This window comes from Bidens hawaiensis, unplaced genomic scaffold (genome assembly GCF_021521415.1).
Source record: "Bidens hawaiensis isolate Kalapana, Puna unplaced genomic scaffold, B.hawaiensis_p1.1 tig00008041_1, whole genome shotgun sequence".
In the NCBI taxonomy this organism is placed as follows: Eukaryota; Viridiplantae; Streptophyta; class Magnoliopsida; order Asterales; family Asteraceae; genus Bidens; species Bidens hawaiensis.
This window is the reverse complement of record NW_027491565.1, coordinates 593,352-621,340: the sequence shown is the minus strand read 5'-3', so window position 1 is coordinate 621,340 and position 27,989 is coordinate 593,352. Positions and strand designations below refer to the sequence as shown.

Below are 27,989 nucleotides of genomic sequence, written 5' to 3'. Positions count from 1 at the left end.
GAATAATATAAAAGACTAAAACATCATTTCCCAAAAGTTTATGGTTATACTTACTAAAGTATCAAATGAATATCTACATTACCATGCAATTATTCAAATACCTAATGAAAAAAAAACCGAATGAGTTAAAACAAATATTGGTCATGTCTTGATATAACATATACATCCTATGACTCCACCAGAACACACAAATTTATTGCATACACTACAAGAGTCATGTTGTGATTATGCTGTTTGGGATTTATCCTGCTGTAAATTTTTCGACACGTTTGATAAACCTCATCGTCAGACTTCATTCGGGCACTAGACAATTGTAGGGGTATGGTACTAAACCCGGTTTTACGACCCTAAATTTATTATGTTTGGCTTATTTTATTATATGGACTAATACAATGTTATTGGGCTGAAGGGGTTTTGTGGAGGTAACCCTAACTGGGCTAGGCCCATTAGGGTACCATGATGGTGGCCATGAGGCTCCCTATATAAGGAGGTCTCCACCTCCTTATTAGGGGTTGGTGATTCTCAATAAGAGCCACCACCATATTTTTGTGTCTGTGAACAAGAGATCCTAGAGATTTCTTAGCGGTCACCTCCACACCCCCCAAAAAAGTCATTGCAGATCCCAAGCAGCCGGAGAAGAAGATCAAGACGTGGTTCGTTCATCTCGAAATCCGTGGAAACATCGTCATGGATCAGGTCAGATTCATTTCGTGTTTCGACAATAATGTCGTGATCTAGAACGCGATTATGTTGTTGGCATCGTCATCATGTGGGACCCTCGTCCCACAGGCATAACGCCATGAAGACCTCCATATTCTTCCTCCTCTTGTAACGAACCTACATCATACACCATGTAAATATTAAATTTAAAAAAAAAACTAAAAGTTTATTAAAAAAAAAAAACTTTCAAATTAAACAGAAATTTGCTTTAACCTGAAACTTCATCATCACCGGCCTGAGCACCAGCGACGCCAATGCAACAGTACAATGATTGTTCATCAATTTTCAGTTGTTCATACGCCAGATAAACATCCTCGATGGTCGCAGCTCCGTACAGCATTACCAAATCGTTAATGCATGAAATATCCTGTAAAGATAACAGTAAATTTTGATTATGAAGGGTAAAATAGTCTTTTCAACATGGTTACAAAATCGAATACCATTACCTTCCTATGCACAGATGCAGCCTGCAAATGGGCTATCAACCCGAGCCAGTACGCGTTTGACTTGCTTTCAGCATCATGTTTCATCAACAGTGTCCGTTTCGCCTATTAACATACAAATTGAAGAAAAATAAAATATAAAATACAAAATATGAATTTAAGAGAACTTTAGTGGATAAGTGATATAAAAAACATGTAAAGTGAAAGGATTTAATAAAGAACGAACCCGGTCAAGTTCATGTTCAGCTATCTTTTTAGTATGCAGGCCTCTTAGAACGTTCTTGCAAGCCTCAACAGCCCTATGAACCTTGCTCGGTGTAGACGTTACTGAGATAACATACCAACCGAGATTCAATCTGTCAAATAGGTTTATCTCGAACGATACATCGTACGTTAATCCTTGCGAGTCTCTGACTTCAGTGAAAAGCCTGCAAAATTTAAACCATAATTTATAATGTAAAATTAAATCATTATTCGAAGAAACAAAATATTAAGACATATATTTACTAAAAAAATACCTCGAATTAATTATCTCTGCCAATAACCCAACGGCAATTGCAAAGAATAGCGGGTGATTCCGGGATCTTCTTTGCAGGTCAAAATTTGTGTTTTCTGCCTTCACAAGCTGTTCTTGGGTTTCCGGATGTACATCTGTAACAGAAATTTTATACATTCGGTAGATAATATATTAATATACATAGTCATCAAGTTATATTATATATCGGGAATGTTTTTTTACCTTTATTAACCGACATGTTCCTTACAGACTCAAGAAAGTCTGATCCATCAACTCTATATCCCCAACGGTTAAGTGCGGGGCCCGCAATGTAAGCACATGCTCTCTCGTCAGTGTCCTTCAAGAACACCTGTCAAATAAAAACAAGTCATAACACCATGTGAAATATATTAAAATATATAATCACGCATAATGGTGTCAAAAGATGTCAACTCACTTGCTGAAAGTGCAAATCGTTAGGAGACGGTCGAAACATGATTGGATTGTAACTCAAAGCCTTGTCAGCGCCTTTAGTTGGTCTAACCGTACCTAAATAATCCATTACACAAGCCTCGATATCCTCTTCCGAAAAATCACCAACAATGCTCACCTGTTAAATGATTATTATTTGGCATCAAAATTAAAAACGAGAAATATAAAAACTAAAAAGTATAATTATAAAAGAGTAATTTGCACCTCCATGTTATCACTGACAAACTGACTCATAACCGCGTCTTTTACAGTCTGTAACGTTAGATTTTGTAACGAATGTGGTGTGGGCTCCACGAACCGTTCGTCTTCATCCAACATAGCGGTCATGAGCTTGTGAGCAGTTGACCGTTCCAAGCTTTTTGGAATAGAGCGGTAGTATGATAGATATAGTTGTCTTGCTCTATCAAATGCATCTTCAAGCCAAACACTATGCTGCAAATGTCAACAAAAGTCAAACCTCGGTTGACCATAGAATACTATTAACATGTTATGTAATACTAAGATGAGATTTAGTATTTACCTCAAGTACCATATGAAGCAACTGAAAAGCCGCACGCATTCCATTATCGCGTGTCGTAAAACGAAACTCCATACAAAGAAATTTTTCGGTTGACTCGAGTGAACAGTTAATCAAATGATTCACACAAAATAGCTCAACCTGAAATAAAAGATATTTAACTTTTGCATACTTTTAATTTAAAAAAAATAAATAAATACCAGAATGTGATTAGTTAAGTGACAAACAAATTACCTGTTCCCTTGTAAAATTACCAACACGCCCCCCTTCACTCAAAGTTCTAACACCCAAAACAACCGCCCCCTTCGTTTCTGGTGTCTCTGCTGCCCGTCCACCGCCTACTATAAGCCGCATCACCCCACCACATTTTTCGGTTTTGGATATCTTTATAAAATAAAAACAAAAACTCGTGTCATATTCATATAAGACGAAAAAAATGAGCTTGAAAAATTATAACTTAAAAGATAATATATATATACCTTGTAGTTAATAGCAATACCATTTGAGAGACGACACTGAGTGATTCCTGTTTCTATATCATGAGACCTAATAGCATCCGAATGTAATGCAGGCACAAAAGACGGTTGAAGTTGTAACTTCAAATCCTCCACTTGTGTCGAAGTTATCAAGTCCTTTGGTACCTCAAACTGCATATAAAAAAACATATAGAAACTCGGTTAAATATATAGAGTTATATACAAGTGTGAACTGTCACAAATATTAATAAAGGCGATGATATACCTCTGCCTCGGGCTCTATGGGTTCCTTCAAACCTTCTTGAATTGCAGCAGTTATCTCACTTGGTGATATCTTGAAATCAACTTCACCTACTCCATCAACATGCACTTTTTTAGGAACACAAGCAACAATGGCTGCAGGTACCGGTGCAGACTCTTTTCCATAATCTGATATGTACTCCAATACTTGTGCACCAATGAAATTCACCTGCATAAATTATGTTAAAAAAACCCGTTCCAATATGTGAATTAGGGGTGTGCATGGTGTGGTTCGGTGCGTTTTCAGCTAAAACCAAACCGAAAACCAAAACTTCGGTATTTGGAGTTTTTGAAACCATTAGGTTCCGGTTTTTTGGTTTTCTTTATGGTGTCGATTCGGTTTCAGTTTTTTCGGTTTTTGCCATTTGAGCTTGAAAATTATATGACGAAAAAAAATTTAGCAAAAAATAATGAATTTGGGTATAAATAATTTTGTTAATTGTAAAAAAATCGATTATTATATATTTGACCAAAAATATTTGAGTCACATATTTATTTAATTCTTATAAGTTACTTAATATAAAATAAAAAAACACAAAATATTAGGAATTCGGTTCGGTTCGATTATTTCGGTTTTTATTATATGCAAAACCAAAACCGAACCGTTAGTTCGGTTTTTACAAAAACATAAAACCAAACCATCGGTTTTTGTTTCGGTTAGGTTTTTTCGGTTTGGAGTTTTCGGTCTTTTCGGTTCCGGATCGGTTTTTCAGGTTTGTTGCACACCCCTAATGTGAATTATTGCTTTTATTATAAAAAAAGCTTACCTCTTCAAGAGTGATTGTCCCGGCAACACTAATCAAACTTTCATAACTTTGTTTATGATCCATAACCATATGACCAAGTGCATCACTCTCCATAACAAAATCCAAATTATCAACCGATGAAATATTATCACACATTGCAGCTAACTGTTCACTATCTTTTAACAATGCATCAAGATAACGCGCTAATTCTCCTTTTGTAACACCAAATTCCTTAAGCCTGCGAACCTCTTGTGTAGCAACTTTAATTGCACCTTGCCAGCTTTTCGGTTCAGCAGTTACAGTTAAAGTAGTAACTGTGCATCCTTCTCTTCCTGAGTCACTATGATCCAACTCGATCGATGTAAATGGAGGGCTAGAGCTCTGCAAATTCACCATTCATCGTTAAATAACAAAATATTTACACAAAAAAGTTTAAATCAAAATTATTGAGAACACGTGTGCACGACCTTATATCTTGAGTTGATGCGAAAATGCAAAGCCGAAAGGAATATTCTTTTCATGAGAACGTTACGCAAATCACCATACGTTTGGACCTTGTTCACAGGAATCTACAAAAAACACGATCATTAGAACATGTTGACCGAACATTACAAGTATCATTAGAAGCTTCTAGAACACTTCATACCTTACAGAACATGTTGACTGAAAAATTTTGAAGCAGTTCATGCTGAAATATCTGAGGCGGCTTCAGATTTTCGTGTTTCCCGGGAAGCGACCATATATGCTCAACGGGAGGACGAATTGCATGCCTTTCCTTTTTAGGAATTTTATTTTGAAGTGATTTGTCATGTGAGTCAGCAGATATCCCACCTGTGAACTTAGGCACGAGAAAATTAGCCATTACACCAAAGGCACTAGTTTTCGGTGCTACAGGAGTCTCGATTTCAGCTTGCTTCTGTCCAAAAACAGCCTGCGTATAAAGTCTTAATTTAATGTAATTCTATAAATTAATATTGAGTATTGTTTATAAGCAGAAAATAACATACTTCAATGTGGTGAACAATCGCTGGAATATTATCTATATCTCCCACGATATACAAAGTCGCGTTTGCTGGGAAGTACCATCGTTCGTGGAATTTCCTAATTTTTTCTGCATCCCATTTCTTGATTTGTTCTTCAAGTCCAATCGGGAATCTTTTACTCAGTTTATTCTCAGAATGTAAATGCTGCAACAACTGTAAATAGAATGTGTGTTATTTTCAAATTATCAGAAGCAAAAGAAAAAATATAAGAAAAAAAAATGGTTAAAAATGATACCTGGCAATCAACACGGTACTCAATAGTGTTCATCATTTGCAGCTCTGATAATATGGCACGTCTTTCTTTCTCAACCCGAGAAGCAAGGAACTTCGGGTAAAAAGCAATCTACAACATTTAAAAAAATCATAGTTATTAAAAGCCCTCGCTTCTTGCGCCTAGGCCCATGCCCAATATCTGCGCTTCTAGTTCCTAGGCCCTCGTTTCTTGAAAATGACAACACCTCTACTGGCATTTATGACGGAAAAGAACAATAGCCATTTGAACCTTTAGTCCTTTACTATTTATTACTTTTTGACCTTTTGGTTATTATGTTTTGAACATTTTGGTACTTTACTTTGAACATTTTGTTATTCAAGTTTTGAATTTACATTTGAATCTCGACTCTTTTAGAGCTTTGGTACTAACTAGATGATATTAAATGTTATATAATAGCTTTTGTGTATTATATATGAAGAATAGTATTATTTTTCTAATACATAATATATTTATATTTTTTTATTTAAGTGCGTTTTTTTTGTCTTAGGCCCCAGGCGAGGCCTATGCGCCATAAGTGCGCCTGGCGCCTTTGATAACTATGAAAAAAAATATGCGCGTTATATCTTAAAAAGCATTTCAAGACAGACATGACAAATGCAATGGTATATTATGTTTGTGAACTGGTTCTTACCTCATTTAAAGCATCCAACACAGATGGAAGTAGATCCTCATCAGAATCCTATTAAAAAGATGCAAAATTTATTATGTAAAGAATGATGGAAAGCCTATATAGGTTTGTATGTTCAAAGATAACAAAAAACCTCTAAAATATAATAAAAATAATTGAAATCTGCAATTACAAACCTGCATGGAAGTTGGTGAATGAATATGAAAAACCGTATGATGAAAATCCGTATAAGCATTTGAGCGTGCACCGGTTCTTAAAAGCTTTTCACGCTTCTTACTTCCAAGAAACGCAACATGCTCAATCATATGTGCGATACCTTGCTCATCATCCTCCTCATCAATCGATCCCGCGTGTATCTCCATGTGGGCTTCAAATCTTCACATAACAAAATATTAAATGTTAAAACAATAGGTAAAGCAAAAAACTTTAGCATCAACACACTGATAAATACAAAATTCAAAATTGAACCTGTTTTGTGGAACTTTATTAGGCAAGATGAGGTAACGAAGACCATTTTCTAGTTGACCCCTAAACAACTTCGGGTGAGACGGAAGTTGAGCACTCAAAAACGCTTGTAACTCCTGCCATTGACTGTTTTCCGAGTCAACCATAAAATTATCAGAAGATTGCTGCTCCAAAACACCCTCGGGCCAGGATGTACTTGCTGCGTGTGGCTCATCGGGACCCACAGCTGCACATGGAACTCGAACCCGTTTCCCCTGCAAGGTATAAACATCAGATACATACACTACTATATAAATTAAAATTTTCACTTCAATATAATTTAACAGAAACTTACAAATCATCATCATCATCATCGTACTCAGTATATCCCACCAATAGCAAAGCTATGGTAGGGTCTGAGGAGGGTAAGATGTAGGCAGCCTTACCTCTACCCCATAGGGATAGAGAGGCTGCTTCCGGTGAGACCCCCGGCTTGATAGTAGTTTTGCATCAAGCCTTGGACATAAGGCACATAGCACTCAATCATCGGGACACCGGCTGATCGGTGCATGTACCCTTATCTTTCAGCTATCAACGCCACTACATGATGCCTGATTAACCGTCCATCACTTTTAACGTTATTTTCACGAGATTAGTAAAATAACGTCAAAATTAGTGCAATTTCACTTTTGCCCACCCGAGGGTTCACACATATATACATCATATGTGCGCACCGCAAGCAGGGCTATAACAGAAACTTACAAATACATTGTCTAATCCATGCTTTGACAGATGAAATATGGACTTGTCAGAGAATGCACTCGGCGTAGATTTGCATATAGGAAACCGTTTTCTCCGCCCGTGATGAAAGCAAGAGAACCGTGTACATTGATCAAGCGATGGCCTTTGAATCACTGGTTTATCCACCGGAAAAACACATCTATCCCCACCACCAATCTATACCAAAAAAAAACATATATAATTTAATAAAAAATACAAATAACATATGCATTAGGTATTTCAAATTTCAACTTCACAATCACGTAACAATACAAATATCCAATTAAAACTTCCACTATAATCAGTTAGGAATAGGACTGGCATAACATCGCTATGTCAGACACGACACTATAAGACACAATTACAAGTGAAGCTAGATACGAACACGACACTATAACTAATTTTAACAAGTAACAAGGCATGTTTAGGAACCCGTTAGGACACAAATTTTAACAAGTCTTAAACTCGTCGACAGTTAACGAAAACCGTTAAGCTCAAACCTAATTACCGAAACCTGTTAACATTCATATCCTACTATCGTTAACGGACCCGCGTCGGAAACTGTCAGCCCTAGTTACAAACATCCATTACCCACTCTGATCCCATCAAGATTACAACTTTCTACCCACCCATAACTAATCAAGCTTCAAAATTCAATAAAACAATATGTACCAGCTTAAACCAAACCAAACCAACCCAATTGGACTCTATACACAAAAACACAAAAAACCCACAATAAAAAAATCCAATCTTTTTCATTCTTACAGCAAAATTAAAAACACCCGGATAATAAAAACCAAAATTGACTTAGGATGAGAGGATTAGGCATGATTTGATAGACCTAAACCTCTCCGAGGACATGGTTGAGGATAGGAATTCGTGGAGAAGTAGAATTAAAGTTAAGGATTTTTAGAGAGAATTGAATACGTTAGGGCTTAGACTTAACTTATTTAGGTCACGTACCATAATGGTATTTCCCTTACATATATTATTATTATTATTATTATAATTATTATTAGCTTTTATACAGCTGTTAAATTGTGATCTTATTATAAATATTATTATAATTAGTAGTAGTTTTTATATAACTGTTAAACTTTGATTTCCTTTATTTTGCTTCGTACACATGTACTTAGAGCCGAGGGTCTCTCTAGAAGCCACCTCTTTATTCCTTTGGATAGAGGCTACATCCCACCCTTCCCAGACCCTACTTATAGCTTTGCAGTCGGTGGATTTTACTGGGCATGATTGATTGATAATAAAAACCAACAACAACCTTATTGGTGACGTAACGCGGCGGCGCAACGGCGGTCCGGCGAGTGTGAGTGTTGAAACGGCGTAAAGTAACAGTCTTGTGGGTACAGGGTGAGAATTGATTGGTGGGTTTGTTATTAGAGTTGAAGTGTAATGGTGGTGTAACAGAAAGACGTATGATTGATGAAGCTGCAGAAGCTTCCATTGATTGATTGATGGATTTGTGAATTGAAATCAAAGAAAGAAAGACAGAGATATGAATTTGTGGGTGGGCGACTTTTATTTATTATCCTCACACACCAAAAATTATTATTATGATTATTATTATTATTAGTGTTGCTTGCAGCCATGGTTTTATTATTAATTTATTATTATTATTATTTATTTATTTATTTATTTTATTTTTTGTGGTTTTATTTTGTTTTCACTTGATATTTTTTTAAAGTCCAATAAGAGTTATTTTTATTATTGAGTTAGGGTTTTAATACTTGGGCCTAGAGTTGTATAAATAATCCAGATTTATAACTCGACCCGTTACACAAAAAAATACTAGTTTGGTTCAAACCGTGAGAACTAGAGGTGCCAAAAAAAAACCCGAATCCGGAACTAGACCCGAAAAAAACCTGAACCGGTTTTATTTATTCCGGGTTTTTAATACCCGAACCGGATTTTCCCAATACCCGAAACCAGGTTTTCAAATACCCGAAAAATAAATGGAAAATACCCGTAAAATACCCCTAAAAAATTCCAATCTTTACCCGAAAAAAAAACCCCGAAAATATGGTTTTTTCAATACCCAAAAATATGGTATTCAAATACTCGGTTTTAGAATACCCGATTCCATACCCGACCCGAACACGATACATAGGGTATGGTTTTTAGAGGCAATGCTCGAACCCGAACCCGACCCGGTATTGCTAATACCCGATCTTACTCAAACCCAGTTCCATACTTGAACCCGGGTTTTTCTAATACCCGATTTATGCACCTCTAGTGAGAACCTCACCTGACCCGACAGTTCATAGTCTCATTCCCTCAAACCGGTTTTAAGCCAACCTGGTTTGAAAACCAAGTCAAAAAAGTCGGGGGTGTTTTTTTGGTCCTAAACCGATTTGATCGGGCTGAACATTCTTGCCTCCAAGCTGGTTTCAAACTTGATATATTTCTTCAAAAACGGTTTTAATCGTGCCTTGACCAACCCGGACTGGTTTTTAACCCGTCGATTTGGGACATAACTCGTATTGTACATATCTAATGAGAGCGAGTTTAAAAAATCAGTTTAAAATATCTAATAGCATTAGTAAAAACCATGATGGGTTGGTTAATATCACACGATTAAAGAGTTAAAAGTACATGGTTTTGTCTTGTATCATATCAAATATAGGTACTTTGATGGTGTGTTTGTGATTTTTAGGTGTTGCGGATAGAATACACAAAGGATTATATTTAAGCATGTTTAAGGACCTACAGATTAAAGAAAATTTTAGTCAGACGTACCCTACGGCTACCTTGTCGTACCCTACGGCTGCTGGACACCTAAACCGTATCCCACAGCCCTGTTGGTGTTGGCATAGGGTGTGTCCTTGCAAATTTAAAACCGTGAAAATCGGTTTTTGACCAAGTTTTTAATGAAGATTAATGTCATAATTAAGGGGATATATAACCACATGATTGAGGATGATTAGAGTATGATTTTTTCACTTTAAAGATATCTATTATATAATTTTCCATATCTTTTGTATCTAAAAACAAGAGAAGCATGGGGTCTTTCATCATCAAGGTTCACCATCAATTGAAGATTTCATCTTTATCATTTGTAAGAACCATGTTTAACATGTTTGGCTAATTTCTTTTTGATCGGCTCGGGTCTAGGGTTTATGTTTGCATCTTATACTCTTGATTTGTGTTTGTTGGATTTAAACTTTTTATGTTTCATCAACTTTGTTAAAAAAACCAAGGTTTATGTGGTATTTGTGTATGAAGAACAAAGTTATTATCGTTGAATCTATGGTCAATTGTCCGTTTTGGTGTTTACGTATACTATACTAGCAATTGATTTACGGATTTCATATTATATAACTTGATTTTTACTAAGATAAATTCCTAGCACGTGTTCCTTGCCCGGTCATAAATCGAAAGGATAGTAAAACCAGAATCCCTTGTTTTGTAATAACTTTTTTTTGCACTTATTTACCAAATTATGTCGATGTAATTTTCAATTAACAAACCGAGTTAAAGTATAAATTGCTACATAGCTCGAAGCCCTGAGTGGTCATTTTTCCCAATTATTGTTTGCCTAAATCAACCAAAGTTAGTTACTATTTGACACTCGTTTTTTATATTTGTAATCAAATCACTTTATTTATTATAAATCAATTGAATCAACTTGTTGGTTTATCATTTGCAATCTAAATCATATTTGGTCTGTACGACTACTCACAAAGCTTCATAATAATTAATCAATTAAATTTAGACCACCGACTACAAACTTTTCGTGGTTCGGCACCCTTCTTACCCTAACTAGTTTAAGGTATGTAGGACACACATTTTCTCTATCTTTGACCGATTCGACGACGACCGACCAAACCATTGGCTAGTAACCAGTTTCTTCTATACCGGTTTAGCTCAATTAAGGTTTTGGTTCAGTTAACTGGTTACAATTTGCGCCCTTATTATGGGTTTAGGAGTTTGTTTTGAGCGAGTCACTAATGAGTTGTTCAAGATTAATTAGTTAAATGACTGATATGGTTAACATATATGTAGTATGAAGTTCTCTATTTCTCTCACAAATAAGAGTTTTCTCATTATACTTGCCCTTTAATATATAAGACTATATATGTTTGTAATTATTTCTTCATAAACATATGTATAATAACAATGTTACTGTGTATTTTAATTTATGAAATAAAATTATATAAATGATAGGCTTCGGTACCGAAAATAAATAAAGCTGAGTATCGAGTACTGTAATGATTTTTTTAGTGTGATACGGTTATGGATACTGACATTGGTACGATACCTGCTTTGTTTTCTTTTTCATATCTCCAATTATGTTGGTTCTGGTATGTCGCATGGGTACGAATAACAAATAAAGTGAATTGGTACGGGTGCCAATATGATAACTACTTTTACTGGCAATTTTCATATGTTTTTTTTTAATTTAGATGTATGATAATAAGAAGTTAATATGTTCGACCACATTCTATGAAAATTTTGTAACACAAGGGGTTTTGAATTTTGATCAACTTGCATAAGATGTTGGGGTTAATAGTTAAATTTGAAACACCCATTTTAGATCTATAAAAACTGTTAATTTTGTGCAAACTATTTGACTAAATATGTGGTTTTTCAAATGGGGAACTAATACTAAAATTTGTGCATACTATATGGACCATTTGTTATGTTCAAAGTTAACATGTATAAGGACTTTATTGTGTAAAAAGTTGTTAAGAGACGTTTGTGATAAAAAAAAACATAAAACATGTTGGTTTTTTTTATGGTATTTGCTCGAAAGTTATGGTCATTCACACTTAGGTGGAATGGTAAAGTGGCTAGAGTCTAGAATTGGAGGTAAAGAAATAAATCCATGTGCAATGTAACTTTTAGCCGGTAAAAGAAGGTAAAAATTTATAACCAATTTTTCATGTTCACGCACTTAAAGTCTAAATGTAAAACTGTGAGCCCCACCGAACCCACACAAAACTAAAAGCCAAAAATGTAAACTCAATGGTTTCCCAAAACTAAAATCAGCTAGATTTAAACCAGAAAACAATATGTACAATTGTAATCGCTACTTTAGTTTGTTTTTGCCCATGCCATCAGCACACCTTCGTTTAGTCGTTGGCTCCTAGAACATTTAAAAAAAAGTAAACATAGAAGTGTAAACGAGCTGGGCCTATTGGGAACTACTTGAAATAGATCTCGAAATAAATAAGTTAAATGAGCCAAAATATAGTTTAGACGAGCTCGAGGTTGGCTCGTTTAGGCCGCCCATATTTCTTATCTTGTAGCACAGTATGAACCTAAGATAAGAACATTTTGGTTACCTCATCACTTAGGGAAGCAAATGAGTCGAGCTGATCACGAGCTACTCGGCTCATGTAAAAGCTTGATCGAGCTGGGCTTAAACGAGCCCAAGCTCAAGCCTAAAAGTAAGCTCGGTTAACAAACAAGTCTAAGCTTCACTTATTGTGCTCGAGCCAGCTAGCAAGCCTAAATAAGCCTCTGATCTATATTAACCAAACTTTTACCATGGTTTTGGGACAGTTAGCAACCAAAGCCTTTTTAACTCTTTCATTCTTACAATAATCTATTTACAATAAGAGGCTAATTAATCATGCCCATAATTCAACACTTTTAAATAACGTAGAATACTGTTTTTGTCACAATGAGCCTTTTAGATGGTTGTATGTTTATGTCACATTTAAGTAATTAATAATTTTCAAATTTTATTTATCGAAAATTTACCATTGTCTTTTAAATGGGTTATTGGATTTTTAATAACTTCAACTTTGTCTTATTAGTCTGGATTAATCTCAACCGAAAAATTGTTTTTTAACAGTCTCAATTGTTAACATATTTACTTCCGGTAATCATATAAGTTTCCCATGTCATAAAAAGCCAACGATGTTATTTTTCAGTTAATACGGGATTGCTGGAAAAAAAATAGTTTGGAAGTTAGGACAATAAATTCAAGTTGGGATTAATCATAACCAATAGGTCAAATTGAAATTATTAAGAAAAAAATCCAATTATCGGTAATGAGACCACTAGAATATGAGGTCTTAGACGGGATGATCTCTTTTGATATATTTGAGTATTTGACCAAATGGTAGCCCAATATTATAAAATCTAAGTGGATACGGCCCATTAGGGTTAAGGCACTCACCCACTTTATATTTAAGTGATTTCTATAAGGTACGAGGATGAATATCTCTCTCTGTTTTTTTATCTCTCCTTCTCTCTTTCTCTCTCACACACATATAATTCTCTTTGCATCTTTATACAAATATGCACAAGGGAAAAACAATAATGTTTGTGACGAAACTGGATCCGAACCGGAGGATTATCTCCTTTCGCAATGAAATCAAAGTCCATTCCAAACAATTTAAGGTCTCAACAAGATGCTCTTTAATTGTATATGTAGACGATGTTCACCATTATGTTTTTTTATCAATCAAAATAACATGTTTGTCATAATAACATAAGCTTATGTTATTATGACAAAGGCTGGCTTCGTTTGTGTTTGAGGTTTGGTCTGGAAACTTAGCTCCGCCCTAATACCATCATAACTTATAATACTCTCTCCGTCTCATTAAAAGTTTCCACATTTTCTTTATTTGTCCCATTACAAATGTCATATTTCAAAATTTATTAGCCAATTTCCAAGTTACCACTAAACACTTAACTAACATTAATAAACAATATTTACGGCCCCAACTTACAAGGGCATTATTGTCATTTTGTAAGAAAAAAAACTATAATTTAATCTACCTTAAACTTTGTATTTTTCAAACTAAGACACTTTGACCGGAACGGAGGGAGTAGTAGATAATAAAAGAACCTTGAGTATAGCATTTACCTCATTAGTCATCACCAAGGATAAACCTCACTATGTCCAAATCCAAATCTCAATCGTGGTGCTGCACAAAATAAAAAGACAGTTACATACTAGGACAAACCACTTAAACCTAACTTTGACAAAATTACCTCACTCGTATAATAGCAGCTACTTCCCAAGTCATAGGAGGATTGGTTCTATTAGCCCAAAGATTGATATCATTAATAATTCGTTGCTTTCACAACAAATAATCAGAACGGCTAATAAATCATGCATTTCTTAACTTAAAGATGATAGTGTGTTCCTCTTTCTGCTTTCAAAACATTACTTTTACCCAAATAACAAATGTTTCAAATAACTTAGCTTACCTGAGGATGAGTATAAAAGTCATCACTATCGTTACTGTCATCACTGCTGCCTACTATCATCACCGCTGCCACTATCATCAGCAAGTCCAACTACGCTTTTAACATAATGGTCGTCCGAGAAAAAATGATCAAAAGGTCCAGCATCACTTTCAACAGGGGCATCCTTTGAGAATAAATCACAAATCATGTTTTAAACGCAAACAAGCAGATCTCTAGCTTGATTTGTTTACGCCCCTATTGCTAAATTTGCAGCTTGATTTATTGTATATGGTATATAGAAGAGGTTCACCATTATGCCTTTTGTATCAATCAAAATAATTTATTTGTTGTAATAACATTTAAATCTTTGTACATTTTTTCATAATCATAATTTAATTTTGTTTAGCTACTTTTTGTATCTTAATCTAGTAAATTACAAATTTTGTTAGTTATTATTACTTCACAAAAATCATTTATTATATTCATATGTTAATGTTTTATGCGGTGGTTCATCAGTATTCAAATGTGATTGTATGTTGACCTTTCACCTATTTTTTTTTTCAGTTCCGAGGATCTCTTGTTCTTACGGTTGTGTGTTTGTGACAATTTTATCAGCTTCCACTCTAGAAAGTAGGGCAAATTGAAAGCTCAAGTAAAGCACAAGACCGATGATAATGAGACAAGTAAAACTATTGTCACTTGAAATTGTTATTTTAAGCATTTTATTTGTGTACATGCATAGCTATTTTTATGTGGGTAAAGTTAAAATACAAAGGATAACAAAAATGAGAAGGGTGAGAAGGAATCCAGTTCATTGATCTTAGATTTTAATAGTTGAGATTAATTTAATAAATAAAAATTGATGGAAAAGGCATGAAGGCAATAACCCACATTTGTTGACTTTCTCTCTCCACATGCAAGGCAACATGTCAATTCCCCAATCATTTTAAAATGTCCATAACTTTTTCATACGACATTATTTTTAAAAAAAAATTGACCATAATAATAATCGTTTTTTATCTTTAATATAAGTATCATATTGTTATATAAAAATAAAAAAAAATTAATGGGTTTTTTAAATTGTGTTTTTTTGTTGTTCATTGTGTCTTTTAGTTGAGTTTTCATATATTATAGATTTTGATCATTATTTTTTTCAATTGGTACTCATATTAAAAACAAAAATTAAAACAAAGATTACGTCATTGTCGTTTTGTTCATCATTAACTTTTAGTCATTGTGTTATACGTTCATTGTCTTTTATTCGTATTGACATATGACAAATTCATTTAATGAGAAAAATAGTATTGCGTTCATTGTATATTACGTTCAAGTCATTGTGTAATATGTTGTTTCCATTGTGTCTTACGTTTCAAGTCATTGTGTTATACATATTCACCATTGTGTCTTACGTTTTAGGTCATTGTGTTATACGTATTCACCATTGTGTCTTACATTTTAGGTCATTGTGTTATACACATTCACCATTGTGTTTTACGTTTCAAGTTATTGTGTAACATATATTAGTCATTGTGTTTTATGTATTAGATAATTTGTTGTTATTTTATCATTATTTTTACATATTATTATTACACAACAGTGTTATTAGTATTTAAAAAAACATAATGATGAGTTGAAAGACACAATGACGAAAAAACACAATGACGAAAAAGGACACAATGATAAGCGAAAAGACACAATAGTATGCGAAAAGACACAATGACGAAAAAAGACACAATGGTGTGCGAAAAGACACAATGACGTGATTTTTGTTTAAATTTTATATAACAAAAATCATACTCATATTAAAGATAAAAAACGCTTGTTATTATGATGATTTTTTAAAAAAAAAAATATCATACGAAAAAGTTATAAACGTTCTAAAATTATGGGGGTATTAACATGTGCATTGCATGTGAAGAGAAAAAATGTGTACAATTACCTCTATAACATTTTTCTTTTGGTCCCCACTTGACACATGTCAATTATTTATAACTTCTCACACTTCTTATTTTTGTTACCATTTGTAGAATAACTTGACCCATTTTTATCTATGTTTATAATTATAATATATAACATGTAAGTTTTTTTAGTTATTTTTGTTTATTAACAATAACTATACTATGTAATGTATGTTATATTGAAAACATTATATATATAGTTAACTGGACCATCTAGGGCTTAAGCTTTTAGCGAGCTGACTTCAACGAACTTACAACTGGATTGCTTAAAGTTTAATATAGAAATAACATAAGTTATATATAAGCATAATGCATGTTTATACTTCTAAGGTTGTTTATAGAAATAATGTTCCTGAAAATGGTCAAATCGGTCAACTTTATTTGTAACTTTTTGTTTGAAGTTTAATATGTGTTTCTATTTATTTTTTCCTTGATCAGCCCCATTCAAAAAAATGTGCCATGATGACTAGGGCAAAGAGAAAATGGATGAGTAATTATTGCACATTTTGATTTTTGGTTGCGATTCAGTTATATGTTCTAGGAGTAGGAGTGGGATGCTTAAATGAGGCGCGCTTAAGGTTAATGAGGATGCAATTTGATAAAGTTTGTTTTTTGTTCGATAACACAGCTCTTGACATTTTTGAAATGCTAAGTTTTGAGTCGTCGTGGCTTCTTATGGTTCATCTTTTTATTTGATAAGATTTTAAAACGTTTAATGAGTGTAGGCCACGGTTTTACTTTAGTCATACGACTTTCTCAGTGTTAAGTCATCGTAGTTTCAAATGCTTATTCGAAACCCAAATTGACCCATTTAAAAAGGTTTGGGTCAAGATTGTCACCCCTACTTGTAACGGGCGCATGTTTTGCTCTGTAAGCCCATGGATATAAAATTTTTTTATCAAGAACGGTAAAGGTGGTAACACGGATGTTATGGTTAACTTGATTGAGATTGCAAATAACTCCTATTTGTAACTCTATGGTCCTTAATCTATACAAAACATTATTGGACTTAAACTAGCAGAAAAACTAACTCAAAAACCCTTAGGTTTGTAAATACGACAACTAGATCCCCGCATTTACACAAGACTACTCTAACAAGTAAAGCAAACTTGACTAACTGAAAGGGATTTGTCGAACAAAGGTACGATAGATGAAATGTTTTGTGTATATAGCTCGTTTGAAGTGTCATCGGTTATTAATAATCCGAGCGTTTGTGTGTAGTTTTTATAAAACATACCCATTCCAATAGGAGGAGGATTGTCCAAAGTTATTGCCATATTTAGAACGCATTTGTCACGTAGCTAGCTCAATGGTAATGAATTCAGTGTTGCAAAAATCCCGACTGGCCAATTAATCCCTAACTAATTGCTAGTCCCCACTTCACCGATTAATTATGGGCTAATCGACCAATTAATTTGTCAATGGTCAAATACGACCAAAATCAGGATTGACCGGACATAATCAGTTTTTTTATGAGGTTCCGACTAAAATCGACAGTTTTCGGTGAGATTCCAGCTCAAATCAATTTTCATCGAGATTCTAACTAAAACCATCGGTTTCCTACGAGATTCGGGTCAAATAGTGTATGTATAAAATTGAAATTACATATAAAATGTGTGTTTGTATATATTAAACTAAATATTATACATTAAAATTTGATTCGATTAATCCTTAGTCTTCACCTCACCGTCCGACTAGTGACTAACGATTTTTATAACACTTTATATGTAAGGCTAGGACTTCCCAAAAAAATAGGCCCCAAATTAAAATTTTATTTATTTATTTATAAATGTATACAGTTAAACATATATTAAAACATATATAACTGAGGATTAGAGCATTGGTATACGCTGGCCCAGTGGGTATACAACAAGTCTTTCTTCTTCTAAACCCATGTTCGATTCCCTTTAGCTAGATCGGTGTTAATATATATCGGATATATAATAATAATAATAATAAAAATAATAACAATAAATATAAAAGGGGTTATAACAGACTAGGGTTTTTCACATCTCTCAATTTCGATTGCCACCGATCTCTTGTGATCCAGGTAATTTGCAGATATATTTGATTGTTTAATGTTATATTGTTAGTGTGTTGGGACACCCCCTAACTGGTGTATGGTGCGCCTTTTAGGCTAAAACCAAACTTTTTGGCTTTTCAATTTTACAAAACCGTTCGGTTTTGGTTTTTTCGGATTTCGGGTTCAATTCAGTTTTGAATTCGTTTTTTTTTTTTTTCTACTGGTATTTTTGGCCAAAAAATGACCCAAGATATTGAATTGGGCTTAATTTTTTTTTTAAAGGATAATGATTAACAAAATATTTGTTTATTTGTGCGTAGAATATTTGAGCTAAAAATGATGCCCACATTCAAAACTATAAATAAAATGTCATAAATTCAATAGCAAACGTAAAATATAAAAAAATATTCAAGTGGATAAAACATAAACGATTCAACCAAAAAGTAATTCAACATATACGATGCACATTTAATAGAGTAATATTATTTGTTGTTATTATTATTATTAATCACGTGAAGAATTAAACAAATAGTTATAGGTCAGTTCAGTTTTAATGATTACGGTTTGGTTTGGTTCGGTTCGGTTATTACGTTTTTTTCAGTTTTTTTGTTATTATGGTTCGGTTTTTTCGGTTATTCACAAAACACAAAACCGCACCAAAACCAATATTGTGGTTTTTAATAAAACTCAAAACCGAACTGTTGGTTTCTAATTCGGTTTGGGTTTTTCGGTTTCGAATCGGTTTTTTCAGTTCATGCACACCTCTATTGGTGCATGTATCCTTGTCTTTCAACTATCAACAGGGCCGGCCATAAGGTGTGGCCGGGTGGTCGACGGCCACAGGCCCGGATTTTTTTTTAATTTTTTTTTGTAAATTTTATGTATTTTTATTAAAACAATATGTATATTTAGTGTTTAAACTTAATTACATAAACATTAGTTTGGCTAGTGCCAAAGGGGTATTACTCTCAACCCAAAGGTTATGATATCTGCTCTCATTTGAGTCATGTTTAATTCTATTTCTATACAAAAGTTTTTTTACACAACCCAGTTATAACCAAATAAACTCATATAAATTTTAAATTGTTTAAATACACAAAATACTCCTTTTACTTAAGGCCCAAAAAAATTTCGCCTTTGGCACAAAATTTTTTTTGCTTTCTCGGAGCCGGCCCTGACTATCAATGCCACCGCATGATGCATGATTAACCTTCCGTCTCTTTTATCGTTATTTTCACCAAATTAGTAAAATAACGTCAAAAAATGTGCAACTTCACTTTTGTCCTCCGAGGGACACCGCAAGCAGCGCGTTGATGAGTAATATGTATAAGATGTGTTTATTATGTATTGACTTTTTATCAATGTAGGCAATAGAGGGTAACATGAAACAAGTTGAAAATTTCGAAGAAATCGAGTGTGTTGATGAAACTGATACCCTTGATGATATTGATGATTCTGAGGTAACTCAAACTGTTACAAACTAAGAGTGATGTTTCATACAAATATGATGTTCAAGCTAATAAATAGCATATTGTGTGGTGTAGATCGCGGGCTACCTGCTTGACGAGAAAGAAAGTCGTTTAAAGGAGATTCTATGGGAATCAGAAAACAGAGAATATATGATGCAGCAGGTGATTTCCTTACTTATGTATGAAAGGCTTGATTATCTCTAATGGGTAAAACACGCTAGTTACACGTTTAAGTATCAGTGAGTTGTGACTTGTGACTATGATAAAGATAGAGATAGAGAAGCAGACGTGTGAGGTTTTTAAAAGATAAAAGAAATTTTGGAGAAAAACGTGGTTTTTTTTTTGTTAAATGATGTACAAGGGCGCAGCTTAGTTGGGGCCAGGGGTGGGCCCGGCCCCCTCCGTTTTTTCGCTCGGTAGTGTAAACCTATCCTTTTTGGCCGAAATTATTTATACATAGTGTAAATTTACCCGTTTCCAACCGAAATTTTGAGCCCCGCCCCCTCGGTTTTTTGCTTGGTAGTGTGAATTTATCATTTTTTGTCCGAAAATTCTTATACATAGTGTAAGTTTACCCGTTTCCGATTGAAATTTTGAGCTCGGCCTCCTCCGTTTTTTCGCTCGGCGGTGTAAATTTATCCTTTTTCAGCCGAAAATTTTTATACATGGTATAATTTTACCCGTTTCTACCGGAATTTTGAGCCCGTCCCCCTCTAGTCTATGAACTTTTTATACATATTAAGTCCGGCCCCCTCGACGTGTATGTCCAAGCTTCGCCACTGATGATGTAGATATATAGAGAGATAAGAATGGAATGTAAATGCTCTTAAGTTTCGGTTTTCCCTTATTTCATCGAACAACCCATAGCTACATTAAACGATCTTTCAAATTGGTAGAATAATTTTGACATTTTTTTTATTAAGTAGTTATCATTTTTGAAATCATTATTATTGTAATACAACATTTTTCTAAATTCTGGATTGTATATATAGACATCTTTAGATGTTAGAATTATATATAAAAATATTCAGCTTATATAGAAAATTTTCGACTAATATACAATGATAAATGTTCTTTAAATCTATTTTAAAAAGTTTTTAACTACCCAAATGGGACATAAACTCATCTAAAAGGAAACATGTCAAAAGTTGCCATCTAGTGTATTTTTCTATGGAATAAAGTTTAAGAAATAGTTTTATTCAAAAGTTGGTTTTATAAATACTATGATTTTTATTTTTATTTCACACAAATATTTGTAGAAATGATGTGAACATCAACAAGTAGTGTTTAGTGTTTCATGTCAACTTAACCGCACTTGTGTTTTTTTAATAAACTTTTCGCTACAATTGGATTTTAGGATTTGACTTGATGATAATTGTAGGGAATGCAGGTTAACATTAAAGAAAATGAAAATATAGGCACCGCAGCAGAAGGCGAATGCGTTGCTTGTGAAAACTCAGATGCCTCTGCTGATAAGATTAATATCCTTGAGGAGCCTGATTATTTTCAGGTAAGTGAAATTGTTATTCGACACTGATAATTGGTATCATCCACGTCAAAACACCGAACAGTCAAATTTGCCACGTCTCTTTTATTTAATAGTAATAAACTAATAATCATAATATTGGAGTGATTATTTTGTGCTGATGTATTTACATATATTTTGTGATGCAGATCTGTAGCTGCATGGCTTACCATAATAAGCGAAGAGACATTCGGGTGAATAACTAACTTCTTCATACTTATGTATTATGGGCTTGATTATCTCTAATGGCTAACATTAAGCATAAAATGAAACAAGAAGTGTATTTTGACTTTTTGACTTTTTGTTGATGCATGATTAACTAGCTTTTTTGATTGTATGATGTTAAAGCAGAAAGTTAAAAGAAAGAAAAAGTCGACAGCTAAGACTGGCAACCCTTCCCAAGCTGACCGAAAAGCTCTTTTTCGACGCCTTGAGAAGGTAATTTCGATCAAAATAAGTTATACGATGATTGTTTTAGTGTTTTGTCTTAACTGGCTCTCTTTTTTTAAAAAAATTCGTGCAGAAATTTGGTTCAAATTTTAATCATGATGCGTTGAATCGTCTCTTTGATTACCTTGAGAAGGTAACCAATGTTTTCTTCATCTTGGCTTCATAATCTGCTTCAAATTAAGAAATAGGGGAATAATCGAGATGAGCCCGAGCTTATTTAAGCTAGAGCTTTGCTTCTTTAACTTAAGAGAGCTTGAGCTCTACTCGTTTTGTTATTTTTTTTATTTATATGCATGTGAAACTACTTTTACATACATTTATAACTATAATTTTTTATATATCAAATTATGCACTTTTTTAAATTTATTTTTATATTTTAATGTAGAGCAAATTACAAGGAAATAACAGAAACCATTTTTTATGTTCTTGGCTTCATAATCTGCTGCAAATTTAGGGATTGTTCATGTATTTAAGTCAAAGATTTGAACCTGATTTGAAAACGCTAAAAGTCTAGAAATTCATGCTCGTTTTAGCTCGGCTTGATTCGAGCTTTTAGCGAGCCAAGTTTTAGTAGCTTAGCTCGTTTACATCTTTAAAATTTGCTTATAGAAGTAAATATTTGGGAAATTAGTTAACTGTGTCAGTTTGATTTGTAATCTTTATGTTTGAAGTTTAATGGTTTTTTTTTTTTAATGTTCTAGGATCCAAGCCTGGCAATGAAAGATGTGGCAATGAAAGATGTGGGAAATTAATTTAAGATTTGATCTTAGCATCTATCTAAACTATGTTTTTTTATAATGTAATTGTATTGTGGAAGAGTTTGTTTTTTTTGTTGGATGCATATTTATTTTTGTCTGGTTGGGATGCATACTTAAAATTATGGTAATGAAAGATGTGGAATGTTAATTTAATTTTGCCTTACTGTTAATTAGTTATTTTTTTATATATAATTATAAAACATTTAATATAAAAAAATGCCTATGTAATTAGTTACTTACTTTACCTGCGAAAAGCCCGAGCCCGACGAGTATACCCGTAACCCGAAACAAATGGAACGGGTACCTGAAACCCGATGGGTATGGGATTAGGATTTAAAAATTTTCACAGGTACGACTCGGGTATAGGATTATGAAGTTGTAAAGGCGTTGAAAGGATCATAGGCAAGTTGGGGTCGATCTTTATAAATATTATTTTAACTTAAAACGGGTTGGTAGCTCGACGTGTTTTAAACATATTTGTTAGCACTTATGTGGCTCTGTATCTGGATCAGTTTTGTATAAAACATTCATGTAGATGAAATTAATGCATAGTGATACGTGCCAAACACACCAACATACGTTCATTTACAACCACATTTAATTTGCATGCTTAAGTAATGTACCTTTAATTTAGTTTGCATGTTTCCTTGTTGCATATTTCCATTCCTAGAATTTAGAGTAGTGGAGTAGTGTTGGCTAATTAACTCCTTTGCATTGTAAGCCTATATAAGGCATTTTAACTTTGTTTAATGTTAAGAAGAAAATTGATAAAACAACGTCTCATTCTCTCTATTATTTCTTTGGAGTCTAACCCGCTCAAAGGGTCAATATCTTGGGAGATTAGCCATCTCGAATCGGCTTCTATCACATAGCATTGTGATCAAATGGTGATTCATTCCATGGGTTATATCTTAACTGTTGGGTTGCGAGTTTTGTCGGTTACCAACACGAGAATCAACCGTTTAATAACCGCTAGATAAGATGAGATTTTTAAACATATTACCATTATCCAAATCAAATTATTGGTTGACTATATTCTGTTTATATATAGTCAACCCGTCTGTTTTGACACCTTGATCAACTATTAGTAAAGAAAGGGCCCGCGAATACTCTGTTAACCAACGACATTCAACGGTCATTTTTGCATGAACCAACATTGTGATCATCAAAAAAGATGAATACTTGTACAGAAACAACACAACCATACAAACTACAAATAATGTATTTGAAAATAAGCTTTGAAATCTTCACTTGAAATCATCTGGCCGGCTGTCTATCGGATAAAACAAGATCCATGAAAGCATAGCTGTGAAAAAACGTTAACTTAAATACACAATCTTTTCTTGTTCCTAACAATATTAAAGATCGTAGGCCCGTCGCCACAAATAAAGGATATCCGAAGGAATGAACTCAAACTAGGCTGCAGGCTGCTTCTATAAGAACAACTTCAACTTCAACTTTCATGGTGTGATTTTTACTATCCCTTTTCGTGTTTTCGGTTAACTATATGCACGCGTCTATTATTAATGAACACAAATTTAGAGTAATGTTGTAATAATGAATAGTGCATTCATAATCTTTTAGCAAAAGTTAATAATAAAGTGTAACTTACCATAAAGAGTAAACTGCGGTTTTTATCCATCTGGTTTGTCCAAATCTGCGGTTTTAGCCCGATAGTTTCAAATTTGCGATTTTCGTCCCTGTGGTTTCATTTCACTTGCAATTAAACCCCGTATCAACTAACACCGTTAAGTTTGGTCGTTAAATCCATCAGCATGCACCTCACATGAGGGACAAGTTTGTCATTTTTCTCCCCAAATAAACCCCCAGCCTAATTCGCCAGCCCTCTCACGTGAGGGGCTGGGGTTTATTTGGGGAGAAAAGGGACAAAATTGTCCCTCATGTGAGGTGCATGCAGATGCGTTTAACGACCAGACTTAACGGGGTTAGCATGTTCGGGTTTAATTGCAAGTGAAATGAAACCACAGTGACGGAAATTGCAAATTTGAAACTATTGGACTAAAACTGTATATTTAAACAAACCACAGGGACGAAAACTGCAGTTTACTCTACCGTAAATGATAAATATACCATATTGCAGTTTATACAAGTTAGAAGAACATCATGTCTAAAGGAGTACAAACATTAATGGTAATTCATGATGCATCAAGAAACAATGGTATAAGTCCGGTCATATTGGCCTTTGAAAGCTTACCGGTTAGACCAGGGGACGAGCTCACACTCCTTGTAGTTATTCACCATCCTAGTCCATGTGTGCAACATTTCATTCATCATTACAATTTTAAAAACTTAATGCAACATTTTAAAATGTCTAAAAAACTTACTCTATGTAGCGAAAACCAAGAGTAAAGACGATGAACATATGAGGAGGGAAGAGTATTGTAAACGTGAGGATGTGATCCGGTTGTCTACCATTTGTGCAGACGAAAAGGTTGTTAATGTTAACCGATTTTCTATTTAAACATGATTTTATATTCGTTAAACGAAGTTCAAAAAAACGCATTTTTCAGATAAAATTCTACGTCGATGTGCAAGTTGGATCTTCGGTAAAGAAAGTTGCAGTAGAAGTTGCAAAAAGTTTAAGTGTGACATGTGTGGTGCTTGAGAGGTACATGAAAGTAAACCTCTAATAATATTATTCAAATTTATAACCAATTAATAACTAATTAATAACCTTAATTTTTTTTTTTCAGGCAGATGAAGAAAGACAGAAAATATTATACGGAGAAGCTGACATGTGGCATACTAAGGATAAAACGTGACGGAACAATCGAAAAGCTTAGAGGGCTGATAACGATCGATGACAAGAAGCAAAAACTGGCTAAAAGGACTGCAAGTAGTGAACATGTTTCTCATGTTACTTACGGTGAAATGATACCCGTAATGTCAAAACAAGAACTCTCACTAAAGAGTGAGTAACTAACTAATTTTCGCTCGGGTCAACATTAGTCAAGTAAAGCGTTTAATCTTATTTATAATCATTTTGCCATCTTTTATTTAACAGAAACTTCAAATGCTCAAAAAGCAACAACTTTACATAATAAAACAGAAGGCGGATATTCATGTTACCGGTCATCTGCATCAATGGTTTCAACCTCAAGCTTCACAGCTTCTGACGTTTCATCTGCATCGATAATATCCACCACAAGCTTCACAGCTTCTGAAGTTTCAAGCTGCACAGACGCGAGAAACTTGTCCACTGCAGATGAATATTTTAAAAACACACAACCTGCAAATATTATTCTTGAAAGTAAAGATCAAACCGAGGTAGAATCGTTCGATGAAGAAGTGGTTCAAGAACAAGACGATTTTGAATATTCTGTTTGTTCGGTTTGTGAAAACAAACGTCCCAATGTTCGGTTAAAGCAAGACTTCACTTACGCCGAGCTGCTACAAGCTACTAACGGTTTCTCTTCAGAGAAGTATTTATCAGAAGGCGGATTCGGTTCTGTTTACGAAGGAACACTAAGATGCGGATTGAAAGTTGCTGTTAAACAACATAAAGATGTGAGTTCTCAAGGTGAGAAGGAGTTTAAATCTGAAGTTAAGGTACTCAGTAAAGCAAGACACGCGAATTTAGTCATGTTGTTGGGATCGTGTTCGGAAGGAACACATAGGCTGCTTGTTTACGAGTTTGTGTGCAACGGTTCATTAGATCAACACTTATCAAGTAAGAATTAAAAAAAATACACACACACACACATATATATATAATATAATATATAGGGTAGAGATACTGTACGCTAATGCCTTAACGTACGAGAGGTACACAATAGACGCACAAAGGCAAAAACCTAAAACGCTCACAAAAAATTAAACGCTCAGCCAAAAACCTAAAACGCTAAAAAAACGGTCTTCGTGAAAAAAGAAAAAAATTGATCGATTAACGATCCAAAACTGTTTTTTCGGTTAACCAATGATTAATTGGATATGTATTGACGATTCAGAGATGTTGGGATGTGATTTCATGGATCGATTCGTGAAAAACGGAATTCGCGTACGTTAATGTACGTTAAGGATTAGTGTATTGGATCTTTTCACATTATATATATATATGTGTGTGTGTGTGTGTGTGTGTGTATGTGATAGGTGAATGTACAAATGAGTAATGACATTTTATTATAATATGCAGGCCATGAACTTACTTGGGACAAACGAATAAAAATTGCACTCGGAGCAGCAAGAGGGTTAGATTATCTTCACAGGATAAACATTATACACAGAGACATGAGGCCGAATAATATTCTTGTAACACATGACTACAAAGCACTGGTAACGAAACATTTCACGAAATAATAAGATTTTACGAGTCATATTATGAGTAACTTATTATTTAATGTAAATCAGCTAGGTGATTTTGGTCTAGCAAGAACGGTTTGTGTTGATACTGATGAAACTGGTGTGGTTGGGACCCTTGGATATGTAGCACCGGAGTATGCAGAGTGTGGGAAAGTGTCGACAAAGACGGATGTTTATTCGTTTGGTGTGGTTTTATTACAGCTCATCACAGGATGCAGGACACGAGATGAAAAATTTGGAGATAAAACTTTAGTGGAATGGGTAAGGCGAGCGGTTGGTTAAACATTAAAGTTGTCGAGTTATTAAGTTTGAAACTTGAAATTGTACGTGCAGGCAAGACCGCTTCTTGAAGACAAGAATTATCCGCTTCTGATCGATGAGAAGATTCTTGATTCGCATGATGTTCATGTCTTCCAACTTTATCTTATGGTAAAATTAGCCGAAGGTTGTCTTAAGAAAGATCCTGCTAAAAGAGAGACAATGGAAGATGTAAGTTTTATTGCGACCCCGTTTTGTATAGTTTGTTGTGAACTATTTTTCGATAAATTATGTATAGTTTGTTGTGAACTATTTTTAGTTTAATTGATTCATAATGATAATGCAGGTGGTGCAGGAATTAGAATGCATTAAGAATGGAACTACACGGTACGTAGAAGCAAAGCAATGTTAAACCGATGGAAATAAACTGGTTTAGAGCCACACCCAACTTAGATGGTTGGATATCCGAATCTATACGTATATGCTTCATCGTGAAATATATTCGAATGTGACATCCACATGAATGTGTTATTGGGACCATAATATTTATCAAAACCACCCCATGGCAAATTCACTCAAAATAAAAATACTATATAAAATCCAGTAATTACTAGCATTAGGTTCTAACATGTTTCAAGGGTTTTGACTCTGGTTTTGATTACATATTGTAAAGAAACATAAACAGTTTTTTTAATGTCCGTTATACTA

General features: G+C 34.1%; 2 protein-coding genes and 3 long non-coding RNA genes across 6 annotated transcripts; 4 read left to right on the top strand and 1 right to left on the bottom strand.

Annotated features, from left to right (window-relative positions):
- Positions 1-26: 26 nt before the first annotated feature.
- LOC143636752 (stromal processing peptidase, chloroplastic-like) lies at positions 27-8,851 on the bottom strand. The gene is made up of 23 exons (XM_077104268.1): positions 8,636-8,851; positions 7,342-7,536; positions 6,604-6,854; positions 6,312-6,510; positions 6,139-6,186; positions 5,469-5,576; positions 5,198-5,386; positions 4,837-5,121; positions 4,658-4,759; positions 4,212-4,571; positions 3,410-3,613; positions 3,148-3,315; positions 2,903-3,052; positions 2,672-2,809; positions 2,356-2,583; positions 2,117-2,269; positions 1,903-2,029; positions 1,682-1,814; positions 1,390-1,591; positions 1,167-1,268; positions 934-1,087; positions 723-837; positions 27-308 (listed from the first exon to the last, which is right to left on the bottom strand). Exons 1-22 carry the CDS (start codon positions 8,816-8,818, stop codon positions 746-748), a joined length of 3,771 nt encoding a protein of 1,256 aa, XP_076960383.1. The 5' UTR covers positions 8,819-8,851; the 3' UTR covers positions 27-308; positions 723-745.
- A 9,617-nt stretch (positions 8,852-18,468) lies between these two features.
- Positions 18,469-20,188, top strand: LOC143636705 (uncharacterized). The gene is made up of 3 exons (XR_013154291.1): positions 18,469-18,528; positions 19,869-19,961; positions 20,046-20,188. It is a non-coding gene; the product is annotated as an uncharacterized LOC143636705 (long non-coding RNA).
- Positions 20,189-21,349: 1,161 nt separating this feature from the next.
- On the top strand, positions 21,350-22,881 carry LOC143636704 (uncharacterized). The gene is made up of 3 exons (XR_013154290.1): positions 21,350-21,480; positions 21,847-22,078; positions 22,647-22,881. It is a non-coding gene; the product is annotated as an uncharacterized LOC143636704 (long non-coding RNA).
- Positions 22,882-23,872: 991 nt separating this feature from the next.
- On the top strand, positions 23,873-25,068 carry LOC143636703 (uncharacterized). Its single transcript, XR_013154289.1, has 3 exons — positions 23,873-24,168; positions 24,805-24,975; positions 25,058-25,068. It is a non-coding gene; the product is annotated as an uncharacterized LOC143636703 (long non-coding RNA).
- Positions 25,069-25,421: 353 nt separating this feature from the next.
- LOC143636701 (proline-rich receptor-like protein kinase PERK8) lies at positions 25,422-27,778 on the top strand. 2 transcript variants are annotated; one of them, XM_077104229.1, is made up of 5 exons: positions 25,422-26,394; positions 26,857-26,996; positions 27,072-27,284; positions 27,357-27,512; positions 27,637-27,778. In XM_077104229.1, exons 1-5 carry the CDS (start codon positions 25,809-25,811, stop codon positions 27,691-27,693), a joined length of 1,152 nt encoding a protein of 383 aa, XP_076960344.1. In that variant the 5' UTR covers positions 25,422-25,808; the 3' UTR covers positions 27,694-27,778. The 2 variants fall into 2 exon arrangements, with proteins under 2 accessions (XP_076960344.1, XP_076960343.1); XM_077104228.1 differs by having other exon boundaries at positions 27,628-27,776.
- Positions 27,779-27,989: the final 211 nt, after the last annotated feature.

Coding starts and splice junctions, on each gene's coding strand:
- LOC143636752 (XM_077104268.1), bottom strand. CDS start 8,818: ATGGAAGCTTCTGCAGCTTCATCAATCATACGTCTTTCTGTTACACCA. Junction 7,537..8,635: donor CGCGTTACGTCACCAATAAG/GTTGTTGTTGGT, acceptor TTTTTGGTATAG/ATTGGTGGTGGGGATAGATG. Junction 3,316..3,409: donor CCATAGAGCCCGAGGCAGAG/GTATATCATCGC, acceptor TTTTATATGCAG/TTTGAGGTACCAAAGGACTT.
- LOC143636701 (XM_077104228.1), top strand. CDS start 25,809: ATGGTTTCAACCTCAAGCTTCACAGCTTCTGACGTTTCATCTGCATCG. Junction 26,395..26,856: donor ATTAGATCAACACTTATCAA/GTAAGAATTAAA, acceptor TATAATATGCAG/GCCATGAACTTACTTGGGAC. Junction 27,285..27,356: donor ATAAAACTTTAGTGGAATGG/GTAAGGCGAGCG, acceptor TTGTACGTGCAG/GCAAGACCGCTTCTTGAAGA.